At 43.7% G+C, this 15000-nt stretch overlaps 2 protein-coding genes across 8 annotated transcripts in view; one reads left to right on the top strand and one right to left on the bottom strand.

Moving 5' to 3' along the window:
* The window catches only part of LOC110496559 (uncharacterized), a 22375-nt gene extending 18864 nt beyond the window's left edge, over positions 1-3511 (top strand). The window contains exons 25-32 of the mRNA XM_036953314.2: positions 1-24; positions 162-206; positions 392-424; positions 833-979; positions 1189-1243; positions 1358-1546; positions 1661-1738; positions 2017-3511. The exon at positions 1-24 is cut by the window's left edge and continues 12 nt beyond it. Coding sequence (XP_036809209.2) covers positions 1-24; positions 162-206; positions 392-424; positions 833-979; positions 1189-1243; positions 1358-1546; positions 1661-1738; positions 2017-2222 — 777 coding nt within the window. The 3' untranslated portion in view covers positions 2223-3511. The remainder of the gene's footprint in view (positions 25-161; positions 207-391; positions 425-832; positions 980-1188; positions 1244-1357; positions 1547-1660; positions 1739-2016) is intronic.
* A 753-nt stretch (positions 3512-4264) lies between these two features.
* LOC110496558 (uncharacterized) overlaps positions 4265-15000 on the bottom strand; it is a 135177-nt gene continuing 124441 nt past the window's right edge. For all 7 annotated transcript variants that reach the window (XM_036953312.2, XM_036953309.2, XM_090209075.1 and 4 more), the window contains 12 exons: positions 10751-10795; positions 10520-10573; positions 10337-10390; positions 10172-10222; positions 9687-9776; positions 9385-9420; positions 9235-9279; positions 7885-8079; positions 7614-7677; positions 7288-7461; positions 7032-7109; positions 4265-6874 (listed from right to left, as the gene is read on the bottom strand). In XM_036953312.2, the coding sequence (XP_036809207.2) occupies positions 6681-6874; positions 7032-7109; positions 7288-7461; positions 7614-7677; positions 7885-8079; positions 9235-9279; positions 9385-9420; positions 9687-9776; positions 10172-10222; positions 10337-10390; positions 10520-10573; positions 10751-10795 (1080 nt within the window). In that variant the 3' untranslated portion in view covers positions 4265-6680. The remainder of the gene's footprint in view (positions 6875-7031; positions 7110-7287; positions 7462-7613; positions 7678-7884; positions 8080-9234; positions 9280-9384; positions 9421-9686; positions 9777-10171; positions 10223-10336; positions 10391-10519; positions 10574-10750; positions 10796-15000) is intronic.

Below are 15000 nucleotides of genomic sequence, written 5' to 3'. Positions count from 1 at the left end.
AAAGTTGGGGCGAAGGGTGACTTTGTGAGTAGCAGTAAGCCTGTTACTTTAACCAATGGCGTGGCCGCATGCTGAAGTATCCACAATGACTGCTACAGCAATAGGCATTGGCCAATGGTCAATTGATTTAACTGGTTCTTTCTCGTTCTCTCATCTTTCAGGGGGATCCTGGTGTAGAAGGCTTGGCTGGGGAGAAAGGAGAGACGGTGAGTGGCTTTATCAGGATGAGATGGGGGAGAAAATGCATCATATCTTCAAATTCGTGAAGAGGAATGATTGAATCTAAGGGGAAAATTCAAACTTCCTAACTGTAGAGCCACAGTTAGTATTTCAGACTGGAGTGGACTGACCTGTCTGTATGTCTGTCTCTCTCTTTCTCGTCCTCTGACAGGGTTTGGGTGGGGAGCCTGGACCCAAAGGACAGGTAAGAACATCACTGGGGTCCCATCCAATCACACCTCATTGATAGCAGATGGAAGCCAGTCAAAGATAGTCAAAACTAATCAAAGCTAGTTGAAGCTAGTGGAAGCTATTTAATACTAGTAGAAACTAATCAAAGCTAGTGGAAGCTATTCAAAACTATTCAATACTAGTTGAAGCAAATCAAAGCTATTTAAAACTTGTCAAATCTAGTCAATGCCAGTTAAAGATAATTGGAACTAGTTGAAGCTAGTTGAAGCTAGTCCAGGACATTTGAAGCTAGTTGAAGCTAGTCAAAGGTAAGTCGAAGTTAGTTGAAACTAGTTGAAGCTAGTCAATGCTAATCAAATGCTATCTTAGCATCAAACAGTGCTGTCATTTTGGATCTAATTTGTTCCCCTTTCCTCCACAGCAAGGAGTGAGGGGAGAGCTAGGGTTCAACGGCCCCACAGGAGACTCAGGTAAACCAGGAGACCAGGGACCAGGAGGACTGCCCGGGCCTCGTGGCCTCAACGGAGAGAGAGGACTGCCAGGCATGCCAGGAATCGTGGGGGCAGCTGTGAGTCCTAACGAGCGGGGGGAAAAGCAGGGATTAGTGAGATTGTGGTGTGATTATACTGACTAGAGAATGCTAGTGACTGACTTATTGATTGATGATTGGTTTGTATGTTTTCTTTCCTCTCCTCTACCTTCCTTTCCTCTATCCATCATTTACCATCCTGTCATCCATCTTTCCCTCTCTCTCTCCCTCTACTTGCTCCTCTACAGGGACGGGATGCATCTGACCAGCACATCATTGAGGTGGTTCTGAAGATGCTGCAAGGTAGGAGATCACAACATTATAAATCTGCTGAGTCTACTGAGTCTCACCGTATCTGGGTAAAACATGGACTATACGTACTATAGCTAATATACATCCTCTATATTCCTCATCCAGAGCGTCTGGCGGCTGTAGCGGTGAGCGCTAAGCGTGCCGTACTGGGTGGAGCCGGTGTCATGGGTCCCCCTGGTCCTCCTGGACCCCCAGGAGCTCCAGGTGGTCAGGGCCCACACGGCCTCACCGGCGCCCGCGGCATCCCTGGCATGTTTGGAGCCTCCGGCCAGATTGGCAACACCGGACTGAAAGGTAGAAACTGAAATGGGTGACGTTCCAGATAAAAATGAGACACTGATCACTCATAAAGTAATATAAATTAGAAAAGTTCACTGACCCCTCTCCACCCCTCCATATTTCTCTCAGGAAAGAGAGGAGCAAAGGGAGACAGAGGAAATTCTGGCAAACCACATCCTGGTCAGCCAGGACCCCCTGGAATACCAGGTGAGGCACCACATGCACACACGCACGCACACACACACACACACACACACACACACACACACACACACACACACACACACACACACACACACACACACACACACACACACACACACACACACACACACTTAGAAGTTACCTTCCTCTACACATCTATCCAGTTATTAAGAAGCTGTACCAACTTACCTGAGGAAGTTACAGTGTAAAACTGAAACTCTCTTCAAAGGAATGTAGTAAATTAATTATCTATTTTTCTCTCTCCTCCTCTACCTCCTCAGGTCCTCCTGGTATTGACGGCGTGGCTCGAAACGGTAAGCCTGGCGAGCGAGGCCCCCAGGGCTCGGCAGGAGAGGCTGGTCGTCCCGGTAAGGCGGGCCCCACTGGTCTTCCAGGGTTCTGTGAGGCTGCAGCCTGCCTAGCTGCCTCGGCCTACACCTCCCCCAGACTACAGGACTCCGCCAGGGTCAAGGGCCCCGGAGTCTAACCTGAGACCTCTCCATCAAGAGCCCCACAACACCAGGAGGGAGAGAGAGAGAGAGAGAGAGAGAGAGAGACAGACAGAAGAGAGAGAGGAGGGATAGAGGAGAGAGAAAGAGAGAGACCACTCTCCTTCATTGGATATCATTGAGAGCGAGAAGTGGGGGCAATACGATCGTGAATGATGTTGTTCCCTGACCCTTAAACTGATGACCTTCAGTTCTACTGTTTAGAGACTCTGTTTGCAACACATACCACATCCACCCACTTTAAATCACCATGATGACAGCCACTCACAGCCAATAACACCCCTCTGAATTTATAATCTCTGGTCAGGGATTGGCGGATGTAAATATCAGTCACGTCCAACTGCCCCACCCCCACCACAGAGGGAGAGAGAATGAGAGAGAGAGACGTAGTGACATCTGAACATCATGTCCAGGGACATCATTGATGACTTCATCATCAGCCGTAGCCCCTGGACTGGGAGGAGCAGAGATATACTTTGAGTCCAATGATTGGTGTTTTTGTTTTGTACCGTGGTCACTTTAAATTGGATTGATTTATATCTGAAATATTCATATTTAAATATATGTTTTGAGGGAAATAATGCAAACATATGCCCGCCTCCTCTCCCCACCAAACAACAAGTGCCGTACAAGTGTACACAAAGGTACCAATAAAATATTAAAATCAAAATCTACACTCCATACTGTACCTTTGGAAGATGTATTGCTAAACCTGTCACCTGTATGCTTGAGGGAAATAGTCAAACCCCTTTTTGTTCACATGTACAGTGCCACCCCCGTCCACTTTCGCCTCATTTAGAAACAAATTATTTCTTTAGATTTGATCTTTTTCTGTAGTTACCTGGCAACGGCATATCCTGATGGGCACTCCCATCTATCTCCCATAATACAGTGCTGTAAATCTTTGTAAATGTGTGTTGATTTTATGTAGAGAAAAAAAAGAGGATGGGTTAGAATATGAACCGACCAAAACAACCCCTGTGTTAATGAATCTAATCAGCAATAAAGTTTCAATGTTCAAATGACTGCTTTTCCAAACAGATCAGTTACACAAATCAATATTTATATGCCACTGTCAACTAACTTCCATGGAGTCAATCAATGTCAACATTCTAACAACAAACAGGACTGGTTATTTTCATTAACAGAAGCAATTCTATTTGTTGTTCTTTATATGATTCATCTGTAAAGACTTAGGTTAGATTTTTTTCCCTGGTTGTTCAGGTCAACCAATTCCAAACCAATAAAGAAGAACGTTTTGTAAAAACCTGAATGTTCTTCTCTCTCATGTGGGAACTGTTGGAGCTCTGAAAAGAAACGATTGTACAAAAATGAAATGGCCTTTATTCCATTGGGCTTAGAGATGGGTGGATATAGTCTAGACTTTCTCTGTCTGTGTGCCACACTCCAGTCCAGTCGTTGCTGGTGATACACCCTTCAAATTGGTTGCCAACTGTTTTCCAAGAAAATACAAAAAGGTGAGATTTAAGTGCTTCCTAACTGCATGTAGTTTACTGCCTCGACTACAGGATAATGACATTCACTATTGTAGGGCTAGGTATTCTGGGTATAAAGCCTATACCATTTAGAGTGTCCCCAAACACCCAGTTCAGTTTCTGGCTTTCTTTAGTTGTATTTCTGCTGAATCATCAGCAGTTTATCCTGCCCTATCCTTCTGTGTGTAACACAACGTCATGCTCTCAACGCTGCAGAAGTTAAGCTTCTGTGAAGGGCTTACCTGAAAACTATTCCACTTGGACTCATTCACAGAGCAGTATGAGTCTAACAGGTGGCTTGGCGTTTATACAAAAGCCGCTCTAGCACTCTGCTTACTTGAAAAGCTACATCATTTCATTGGAGCGCGAGTTAACGCTTTGTACCTAGTGTGTTTTTACTCAGAGAACAAAGAAAAGGCTCTCCAATTAAAGACATTGATGGTAACTATGGTGAAACTGAGTGACATTTTATACTTTGATGTGTAAAGTGTGTTAATCAACAACAACATCCTGACCAGACCACATCTGCTTAAAACATTTTATTTACTTTTTCTGAAACGTTTTCATAAAAAAAAAACATCTCTTTACAAAAAGTGATGCCAACATAAAACACACAACAGATATACTGAGAGTAGCAGGGGAACAGTGGTGTTGTTTCAACAAGATGTTTATGAAAGCTAGGAATGAAGAGGGGAGAACTATTGGGGTGGTTGTTCAGTATAACTAGGGTCAGTAGGTTTTCCTGACCAGAAATCACTATGGACAGTGAAAATATCAGGAAAACCTCATGGCCCTTCCAATAACAACTCAGAACATCCATATGAATCTAAACATGGTGACAAATCCCTTACTGACACCCTTACTGACACCCTGGCCTGTAGTGTATAGATGACAAGTTAAACTGCAAGCATTCAAAACAACACAACATACAAGGCAGGAGACATACAAGTTGTATTCAGTCATGGATACGAGGGGAAGCTGATTGGCACAGCGATGCCAGCGAAGGGTTGGGTGAAGATGCTAAACAGCCTCTCCTATGAAAATTCAGCCTGTTTCTCTTAGTGGTCATAAAGCATATATTTCCATTAAGCATAGCAAAATGACGGCAACTTGCCCAAAGTCCCCAGGTTTTCCATAAATCCTGGTTGGTGGATTCCGAATGTTCTGCTTATCCCCTCCCTCTTCCAAACAAGGATTTCTGAAAACCCTGGGAACTTTGGGAAAGTTACCTGAATTGTGCAACCCTATTTCAGTTACAGTAACCAGTGGTGTGCTGGACGAGAAAAAAATAGTCCTTTACAGTTGCTCTGTTGTCAAAAATAAGCTTGATAATGTAAGAGACTTGTTGATAAATTCCTACATAACTAGATTTTTTTTTTGTTGTTGCCAGTTTTGAGGCAGTTTTGAAAATGATGCCATGTACTTTATACAAAGGCAAGCATGAAAATATCTTCCAAAGCATAATTATACCACCATATAGAAATCCAATTTACTTTCACAGAAAAATATAATTTCTCTCCAATTTCTTGTATATTTTATGAACAAATAACTCTTATAAAAACCACACTCATAGTGGATTCCTGACAGTTGACCATAGCGAAAACATGGTTAGCCATGTTGACGCCAATTCCAAAATCCAAAAGGCATAAAAAGCTACTACATATAAATAGAAATATGTACAAAACAGGCACTCTTGGGAGGTGTACATTATGTTCTTCTCACGCAAACAGGGAAGAGAAGGTGAGAACTTCTCATAAGGCCATGATTTGAGGACATAGCGTACAGATCTGTTAAAGCATCAGACATCATTCAAGTGATGAGGGAGTATATTCAAGCATAGAAATCAAACAAAATGTACAAAGAGATAGAACGATTAGAATGGGCATTTGAAATGGGAGTGCCATGTCAATTCTATTCATTTTGTTTCTATGGCTAGACAGAAGCTAGATCGAAGCAGAATATCACAAGGTAGCTGCCTAATACTCCCAATGGACACGTTTTATAATCAGAATGAAGATGAGGATGATAGTGAAGAAGAGGAAGGATTTGCAGGTCGTTTTTCAAAGGCTGGATATGCTCTTGCTGTTATTGTCAAAATAAACATGTCTAACGTATAGAAAGAGCTGGCAGCTAAAGTTGGGAAAATTTATGAAAGAGAGGAGAGCACAGCGTCCAAATATCTCCTTTATTGAAGCCACTTCAGCCAGTACCAAGGCATCAGTTAGAGGAAGGTCCTACACATATAGATTTTCTACACAGGCGGTGAGAAGGACAGCTAACTGGCAAACCCTTTGATGAATTAGGGATGGGTCCTCCACACCAACTATTGGTGCTCCAGTATTCATTTGTTCTCCTGGGATGATTTCTGTTGATCGGACGGAAGCTCTGGTCTTCTGTTTGATCTGTTCTCTCTTCTCCCCTCCTCTCCTTTCTCTAGTGTCTTCTGGTCTCTGGGTTGGTTTCTTCTATCTCTCCTCCTCTCCTTTATCTAGTGTCTTCTGGTCTCTGGGTTGGTTTCTTCTATCTCCCCTCGTCTCCTTTCTCTAGTGTCTTCTGGTCTTTGGGTTGGTTTCTTCTATCTCTCCTCCTCTCCTTTTTCTAGTGTATTCTGGTCGTTGGGTTGGTTTCTTCTATCTCTCCTCCTCTCCTTTCTCTAGTGTCTTCTGGTCTTTGGGTTGGTTTCTTCTATCTCTCCTCCTCTCCTTTTTCTAGTGTATTCTGGTCGTTGGGTTGGTTTCTTCTATCTCTCCTCCTCTCCTTTCTCTAGTGTATTCTGGTCGTTGGGTTGGTTTCTTCTATCTCTCCTCCTCTCCTCTCTCTAGTGTCTTCTGGTCTTTGGGTTGGTTTCTTCTATCTCCCCTCCTCTCCTTTCTCTAGTGTCTTCTGGTCTTTGGGTTGGTTTCGTCTATCTCTCCTCCTCTCCTCTTTAATACTTTCTCTCTAGTAGGGGCCCTTGATGGGAGGGCCCTTAGGGTTCCACTCTATTGGTTGGCTCATACAGTCAGTGGGGTTACACCGGCCCTCCCTGCCCTTCTGACCCGGCTGTCCAGGGGTTCCTGAGACTCCAGGGATCCCCTGCTGACCCACGGGGCCGCTGGGGCCCATCTTACCATAGCCAGGGGGGCCTGGAACACCTGGGGGGAGGGGCAGAGAGAGTAAGAGAATTGATGAAGGGACAGAGGGCATAATTGAAGCACTGGATACAAATGAATCATTATAAAAGAGCAGTTGCAATTTAAATATATAACTTATTGAATGTACATTATTTCGACAGGCTGAAGTTGGTGTTACCTGGTGCTCCTGGGGGTCCACTGTCACCCATCTCCCCTACACCCTTGTCACCTTTCTCTCCCTTTAGACCTCGTGGACCTGCAGACACGACAGAGGACATTACTTGAGAGAACTAACCTTTATGTCAAGGTAATTACGCTAAGTTGACATCACTTGTCATAACTGTTTATGGCCTCCTATGACTTTATCGTGACCATGGTATTTATGCCTTATGACAAAATAATCAAAAGCATGAATGAAACGTGTCTAGACTCACCCTGTGGTCCCAAGGGTCCATGGCGGCCCTCTCTACCTATCTGTCCTGGCTGACCTGGGGCTCCTGGACTCCCATCTCTGCCTGGGTTACCATCCTTCCCTGGGGGTCCAGGACGACCGGGAGATGACACCTCTTGTGGCTGCTGCATACGAGACATGAAGTAGGCCATCCTCTCTGTAGGGGGGAAAGATTGTACTCTATCATAGATGATAAACCGAATCAATAAACAAGTTCCCATTCTCTCCTGCAGCTCAGTTAGGAAGGACAGACAGAGCTTTGCCGTGTTTGGGGGATAAATACAAAAGAAAAGAAGAGGAGGTACTCACCATCAAAGATCTTGATGACCTGCTGGCGAATGAAGTCCTTGATGTTGTCATAGTTGACCACAGGCTGTGGAGAGAAGTAGAAGGATATACAGTATGAAGGAGGACCTAACTACTGCACACATAATACATGAATCACCTCTTCTCATAGCTAACAACCCGTGTTGGGTCTTTTGAGTTTTAGTCTGTTGACCAAACATTGTGGAACAAACAAGAACATGACAAGTAATCAATTCATAATCAATGCAATTCATCACAGTAACTAAGGTCTCACATCGTTGCCTGGTATTCCTGGAGGTCCGGGGGACCCTGCAGTGCCTGGTGAGCCTGGGGTGCCCCTCTCTCCCCTGGGTCCCACTTGGCCCATCATTGGGGCATCAGATTTGGAGGAGTACCCACCTCCGCCAGGGGGTCCCGGGCGACCTCGCTCCCCTGGGGCGCCTCTCTGACCTGGGGTACCTGCTTCACCCTGAGAGAGAGAGAGAAAAAGAGAGAGAGAGAGAGAGAGAGAGAGAGAGAGAGAGAGAGAGAGAGAGAGAGAAATAGGTAAGAGATGAGAGGTATTCCCTGAGAATCAGTGTTGGACCACTGACAACAGATTTTAATATTGATGATATTAATATAGATGATTAAACTCCTGCACACGGACACCCATGTTTCTTCAACAATCCAACTGCTAACTGTTTCAACCTATACAGTCCTGTCAGACCCTTGAAGGAGAGACCAGTCAACAAGGGGACAGTGTCTACTTTAGATTGTAACAGTCCTAGCCTGCCTTTAGTGTATTCCTCACTTACCTCCTCCCAAATGGCACCCTATTCCCTATATTGTGCACTAAGTTTGACCAGGGCCCATAGGGAATAGGGTGCCATTTGGGAGGCATCCACAGCCTCCCTGGGTCAGTACATGCACTCTGTAAGTACCCTACACACTATATTGTAAACAGCATCAGACTGACATCTGTGATGGATGTGGAACAAAGCAGGCCTTTATGAAGGGCTAATGTTTACACGCCATCACTGGACCCCAACGATGACAGAAGAGAGAGACAGAGAAGAGCGGAGAGCTCCTCTGTAATTTCTACTACTACAGCTAAAAGCCCTGACAATACCTTCCTGTCTCAATGACAAATCGCCTCATCTCATGTAGCGCCCGCAGTTAATAGCATTATCCAGGGGACAGAGAATAACTCTATTGGTAACTACTGTATCTAGTGTAGAGGGCTTTGTAGTATGAGCTATTGCCAGGGAAAGTAGTGTATTTGAGGGGAATGTAGAAAATGGAGGATGTTGCCAAAAGGGGTTAGTCAAATGAAGGGGCCCAGGGCTCTGTGGTCAAAAGTAGAGCACTATATAGGGAATAGGATGCAATTTGTGGCATAATACATGTCTGGGTTAGGGAGTCTGCTGAAAAAGCCAAAACCAACCACAACTCAGCCAACACTACAGCCCTCAGCCATTGGACTTCACCATCCATAATCCTGTATGGTAGTGGAGGCCATATCTGAGGTAACCAGTGGTGTAATAGCGTGGCTGCTGGTGGTCATTTTTATTTTCCGACAAACACACAAGCATGCACACACACACACACAGACAAACACACACTGGAGAGCAGTGACTCTTACCTTTTGACCACATTGTCCATTGTCTCCTGGCAGACCAGGTGATCCCTGTGAACAGAAGGTAATCAGTGAGGGAACAAGGTTGTAAATATAATACAGCCACATTCATGTTTCTGTCATCATGACAAACACCACATCAGAAGTGTTACTCACGTCTTTACCCGCAGCTCCATCATTGCCTGGTTCTCCCTGAGAGACCGAGGAAGAAGGAGAGAACACAGTGATTAAGGTTCAACTCGTCCCCATGCTACCAACACGGAACGAGGAAGAAGGAGAGAAAACAGTGATTAAGGTTCAACTCGTCCCCATGCTACCAACACGGAACGAGGAAGAAGGAGAGAAAACAGTGATTAAGGTTCAACTCGTCCCCATGCTACCAACACGGAACAAGGAAATGCATATCTATCATCTTCTATATGTATCTTGTTGAAACCAATAAGACTGTGTGTACTGACCATCATTCCTGGATGACCAGGGGGTCCAGCGGGGCCAACCATCCCTGGTAGCCCTCTGTCTGCAGCCTGGCCTTTCTCCCCCTTTATACCCTAGAGAGAGTGAGAGAGATACAGACAGGCAGAGAGAGTGAGAGAAAGAGAAAGAAGAGAGATGAGAGAATGAGTGAGAGAGAATAAGTGAGAGAGAATGAGGGAGAGAGAATGAGTGAGAGAGAATGAGGGAGAGAGAGAGAGGAAATGAATGAGAAAGAGGGAGAGAGAGAGAGAGAGAGAGAGAGAGAGAGAGAGAGAGAGAAGAAAGAGAAAAACAACAGAGAAAGAGTCATGATTAACCTTGCCTGAGACATAACTCTGACATAACACAACGCTAACATGGAATTTAATCATGCAGATAATCCAGGGTTGGATGCAGATGACACATGGTTTGATAACCGTTCCTTCTACATTAGAAAATACATATTGATGATGATAGTATTTCTTCTCACCACTCCTGCTGGGCCTGCCGGTCCTGGGGGCCCCGCTGCTCCTGCAGAACCCTACCAAAAAAACAGAACCTGGTCGCTACATTTTCACACACACAAACCTTATTAACAGACACACTCTATACAACCACACAAACCAAGGTGAAAGGTTAAAGGTCATGTACTCACAAGCTGTCCTGGGGGACCGGGTCGACCCTGAGGCCCTGGGGCTCCGGCGTCACCCTGAAAAAGTTAAAGGTTTTTTAAATGAGACTCAACACAGTCATAATTCATTGGCACATTCATATGAACATCATTCAAACATCAAACAACATGAATTGACAGCTGCATGAAACGTTTGGTTTGACTCACTTCAAGTCCTGGTCTACCAGCTGTCCCCGGTGGGCCTACAGGTCCAGCATCACCCTGAAGACAGGAGGAAGAGACAAATGGAGAGCATGGGGGGAAAGAGGGGTGAGGGAGTACCCAGCATCCATAAAAACGGGCTAATAATCTGTTTGGTGTACTATACGGTAGAAGACATCAAACAGACACACTGAAGAGAGTAGGGTGTGTGTGAGTGTGTGTGTGTGGTTGACTCACCTTCTGTCCAGGGAAGCCAACATGTCCATGCTTCCCTTTGAAACCCTGAGAGCAGATAGATCAACAATAAACACAACACACATCAAATCAAATCCAAGTCAAATTGGATTAGTTAAAAGCGCTGAAAACAACAGCTTTGGACTTTTACTTCCTCTAGATAGTCAAGTTTGATCGTCTTCTCGGCGCACCTTACAGTGAAATGCTTACTTACAAACCCTAACCAACAATGCACTTTAAAAATTACAATTAAAAATAAGAAATAAAAGTTACAAGTAATTAAAGAACAGCAGTAAAAAAAACATCCCACAACACACATCACATCTCACACACAGCTTTCAACACAACACACATCACATCTCACACACAGCTTTCAACACAACACACATCACATCTCACAGATAGCTTTCAACACAACACACATCACATCTCACACACAGCTTTCAACACAACACACATCATCACATCTCACACACAGCTTTCAACACAACACACATCACATCTCACACACAGCTTTCAACACAACACACATCACATCTCACACACAGCTTTCAACACAACACACATCACATCTCACACACAGCTTTCAACACAACACACATCATCACATCTCACACACAGCTTTCAACACAACACACATCACATCTCACACACAGCTTTCAACACAACACACATCATCACATCTCACAGACAGCTTTCAACACAACACACATCACATCTCACAGACAGCTTTCAACACAACACACATCACATCTCACACACAGCTTTCAACACAACACACATCACATCTCACACACAGCTTTCAACACAACACACATCACATCTCACACACAGCTTTCAACACAACACACATCACATCTCACACACAGCTTTCAACACAACACACATCACATCTCACACACAGCTTTCAACACAACACACATCACATCTCACACACAGCTTTCAACACAACACACATCACATCTCACACACAGCTTTCAACACAACACACATCACATCTCACACACAGCTTTCAACACAACACACATCACATCTCACACACAGCTTTCAACACAACACACATCACATCTCACACACAGCTTTCAACACAACACACATCACATCTCACACACAGCTTTCAACACAACACACATCACATCTCACACACAGCTTTCAACACAACACACATCATCACATTTCACACACAGCTTTCAACACAACACACATCACATCTCACACACAGCTTTCAACACAACACACATCACATCTCACACACAGCTTTCAACACAACACACATCACATCTCACACACAGCTTTCAACACAACACACATCATCACATCTCACAGACAGCTTTCAACACAACACACATCATCACATCTCACAGACAGCTTTCAACACAACACACATCACATCTCACAGACAGCTTTCAACACAACACACATCACATCTCACACACAGCTTTCAACACAACACACATCACATCTCACACACAGCTTTCAACACAACACACATCACATCTCACACACAGCTTTCAACACAACACACATCACATCTCACACACAGCTTTCAACACAACACACATCACATCTCACACACAGCTTTCAACACAACACACATCACATCTCACACACAGTTTTCAACACAACACACATCACATCTCACACACAGCTTTCAACACAACACACATCACATCTCACACACAGCTTTCAACACAACACACATCATCACATCTCACACACAGCTTTCAACACAACACACATCACATCTCACACACAGCTTTCAACACAACACACATCATCACATCTCACAGACAGCTTTCAACACAACACACATCACATCTCACAGACAGCTTTCAACACAACACACATCACATCTCACACACAGCTTTCAACACAACACACATCACATCTCACACACAGCTTTCAACACAACACACATCACATCTCACACACAGCTTTCAACACAACACACATCACATCTCACACACAGCTTTCAACACAACACACATCACATCTCACACACAGCTTTCAACACAACACACATCACATCTCACACACAGCTTTCAACACAACACACATCACATCTCACACACAGCTTTCAACACAACACACATCACATCTCACACACAGCTTTCAACACAACACACATCACATCTCACACACAGCTTTCAACACAACACACATCACATCTCACACACAGCTTTCAACACAACACACATCACATCTCACACACAGCTTTCAACACAACACACATCATCACATCTCACAGACAGCTTTCAACACAACACACATCACATCTCACAGACAGCTTTCAACACAACACACATCATCACATCTCACACACAGGTTTCAACACAACACACATCACATTTCACACACAGCTTTCAACACAACACACATCACATCTCACACACAGCTTTCAACACAACACACATCACATCTCACAGACAGCTTTCAACACAACACACATCACATCTCACACACAGCTTTCAACACAACACACATCACATTTCACACACAGCTTTCAACACAACACACATCACATTTCACACACAGCTTTCAACACAACACACATCACATCTCACACACAGCTTTCAACACAACACACATCACATTTCACACACAGCTTTCAACACAACACACATCACATCTCACAGACAGCTTTCAACACAACACACATCACATCTCACACACAGCTTTCAACACAACACACATCACATTTCACACACAGCTTTCAACACAACACACATCACATCTCACACAGCTTTCAAAACGCATCACTTTGAAATCTCACATTGATTTGAGCACCTGCACTGTCAAAACCCACACACAGAAACACTCATCATCACAGAATGTAGAATGATTGACCTCTCTTCCTCATGCGTTCTTCATTGTTTTGAACTGAGCCAGTTAAGATAGACCTCATTACTGAAGCACAGTTATAAGGTTATCTAGTATACCAAACAGAGACCATTGTGGAAAACAGAGCAGAAAAAAATAACATGGGCAGCTGATTGGCACAAATAGTAAGACCAGGGACATACATACGTATACTGGTATGTTTGGTGAGATCTTGGGTGAGATCAGTGGGTGACGTTTGATGGATTTCTACATTTAGCTGACGCTCTTATCCAGAGCGACTTACAGTAGTGAGTACATACATTTTAATATCAAAGATGATCAGATCTACTTTGTGCATGACACAAGTCATTTTTCCAACAATTGTTTACAGACAGATAATTCCACTTATAATTCACTGCATCACAATTCCAGTGGGTCAGAAGTTTAAATACACTAAGTTGACTGTGCCTTTAAACAGCTTGGAAAATTCCAGAAAATGATGTCATGGCTTTAGAAGGTTCTGATAGGCTAATTGACATAATTTGAGTCAATTGGAGGTGTACCTGTCGATGTATTTCAGGTGCATGCCTTCAGAATCAGTGCCTCTTTACTTGACATTATGGGGAAATCAAAATAAATCTGTCAAGACATCATAAAAAAATATTGTAGACCTCCACAAGTTTGGTTAATTCTGGGGAGCAATTTCCAAACGCCTGAAGGTACCACATTCATCTTTACAAACAATAGTATGCAAGTATAAACACCATGGGACCACGCAGCTGTCATACCGCTCAGGAAGGAGACGCGTTCTGTCTCCTAGAGATGAACGTACTTTGGTGCGAAAAGTGCAAATCAATCCCAGAACAGCAGCAAAGGAAACGGGTACAAAGGTATCTATATCCACAGTAAAACGAGTCCTGTATCGACATAACATGAAAGGCCACTCAGCAAAGAAGCCACTGCTCCATATCCGGAATAAAAAGCCAGACTATGGTTTGCAACTGTACATGGGGATAAAGATCGTACTTTTTGGAGAAATGGCCAAAATTCACCCAACTTATCACCCAACTTGGCCAATAAGTTGGCCAAAATTCACCCAACTTATTGTTGGAAGCTTGTGGAAGGCTACCTGAACGTTTGACCTAAGTTAAACAGTTTAAAGGCAATGCTACCAAATACTAATTGAGTGTATGTAAACTTCTGACCCACTGGGAATGTGATGAAAGAAAAAAAAGCTGAAATAAATCATTCTCTCTACTTCTATTCTGACATTTCACATTCTTAAAATAAAGTGGTGATCCTAACTGACCTAAGAGAGGGATTTTTTACAATGATTAAATGTCAGTTTAAACTGATTTGGCTAAGATGTGTGTAAACTTCCAACTTCAACTGTACAGTGGGGCAAAAAAGTATTTAGTCAGCCACCAATTGTG

Source organism: Oncorhynchus mykiss, chromosome 18 (genome assembly GCF_057628025.1).
Source record: "Oncorhynchus mykiss isolate SJ-2025 chromosome 18, ASM5762802v1, whole genome shotgun sequence".
NCBI lineage: Eukaryota > Metazoa > Chordata > Actinopteri > Salmoniformes > Salmonidae > Oncorhynchus > Oncorhynchus mykiss.
Note: the sequence above shows the minus strand (reverse complement) of the source record. Positions and strands in the feature narration are given on the sequence as shown.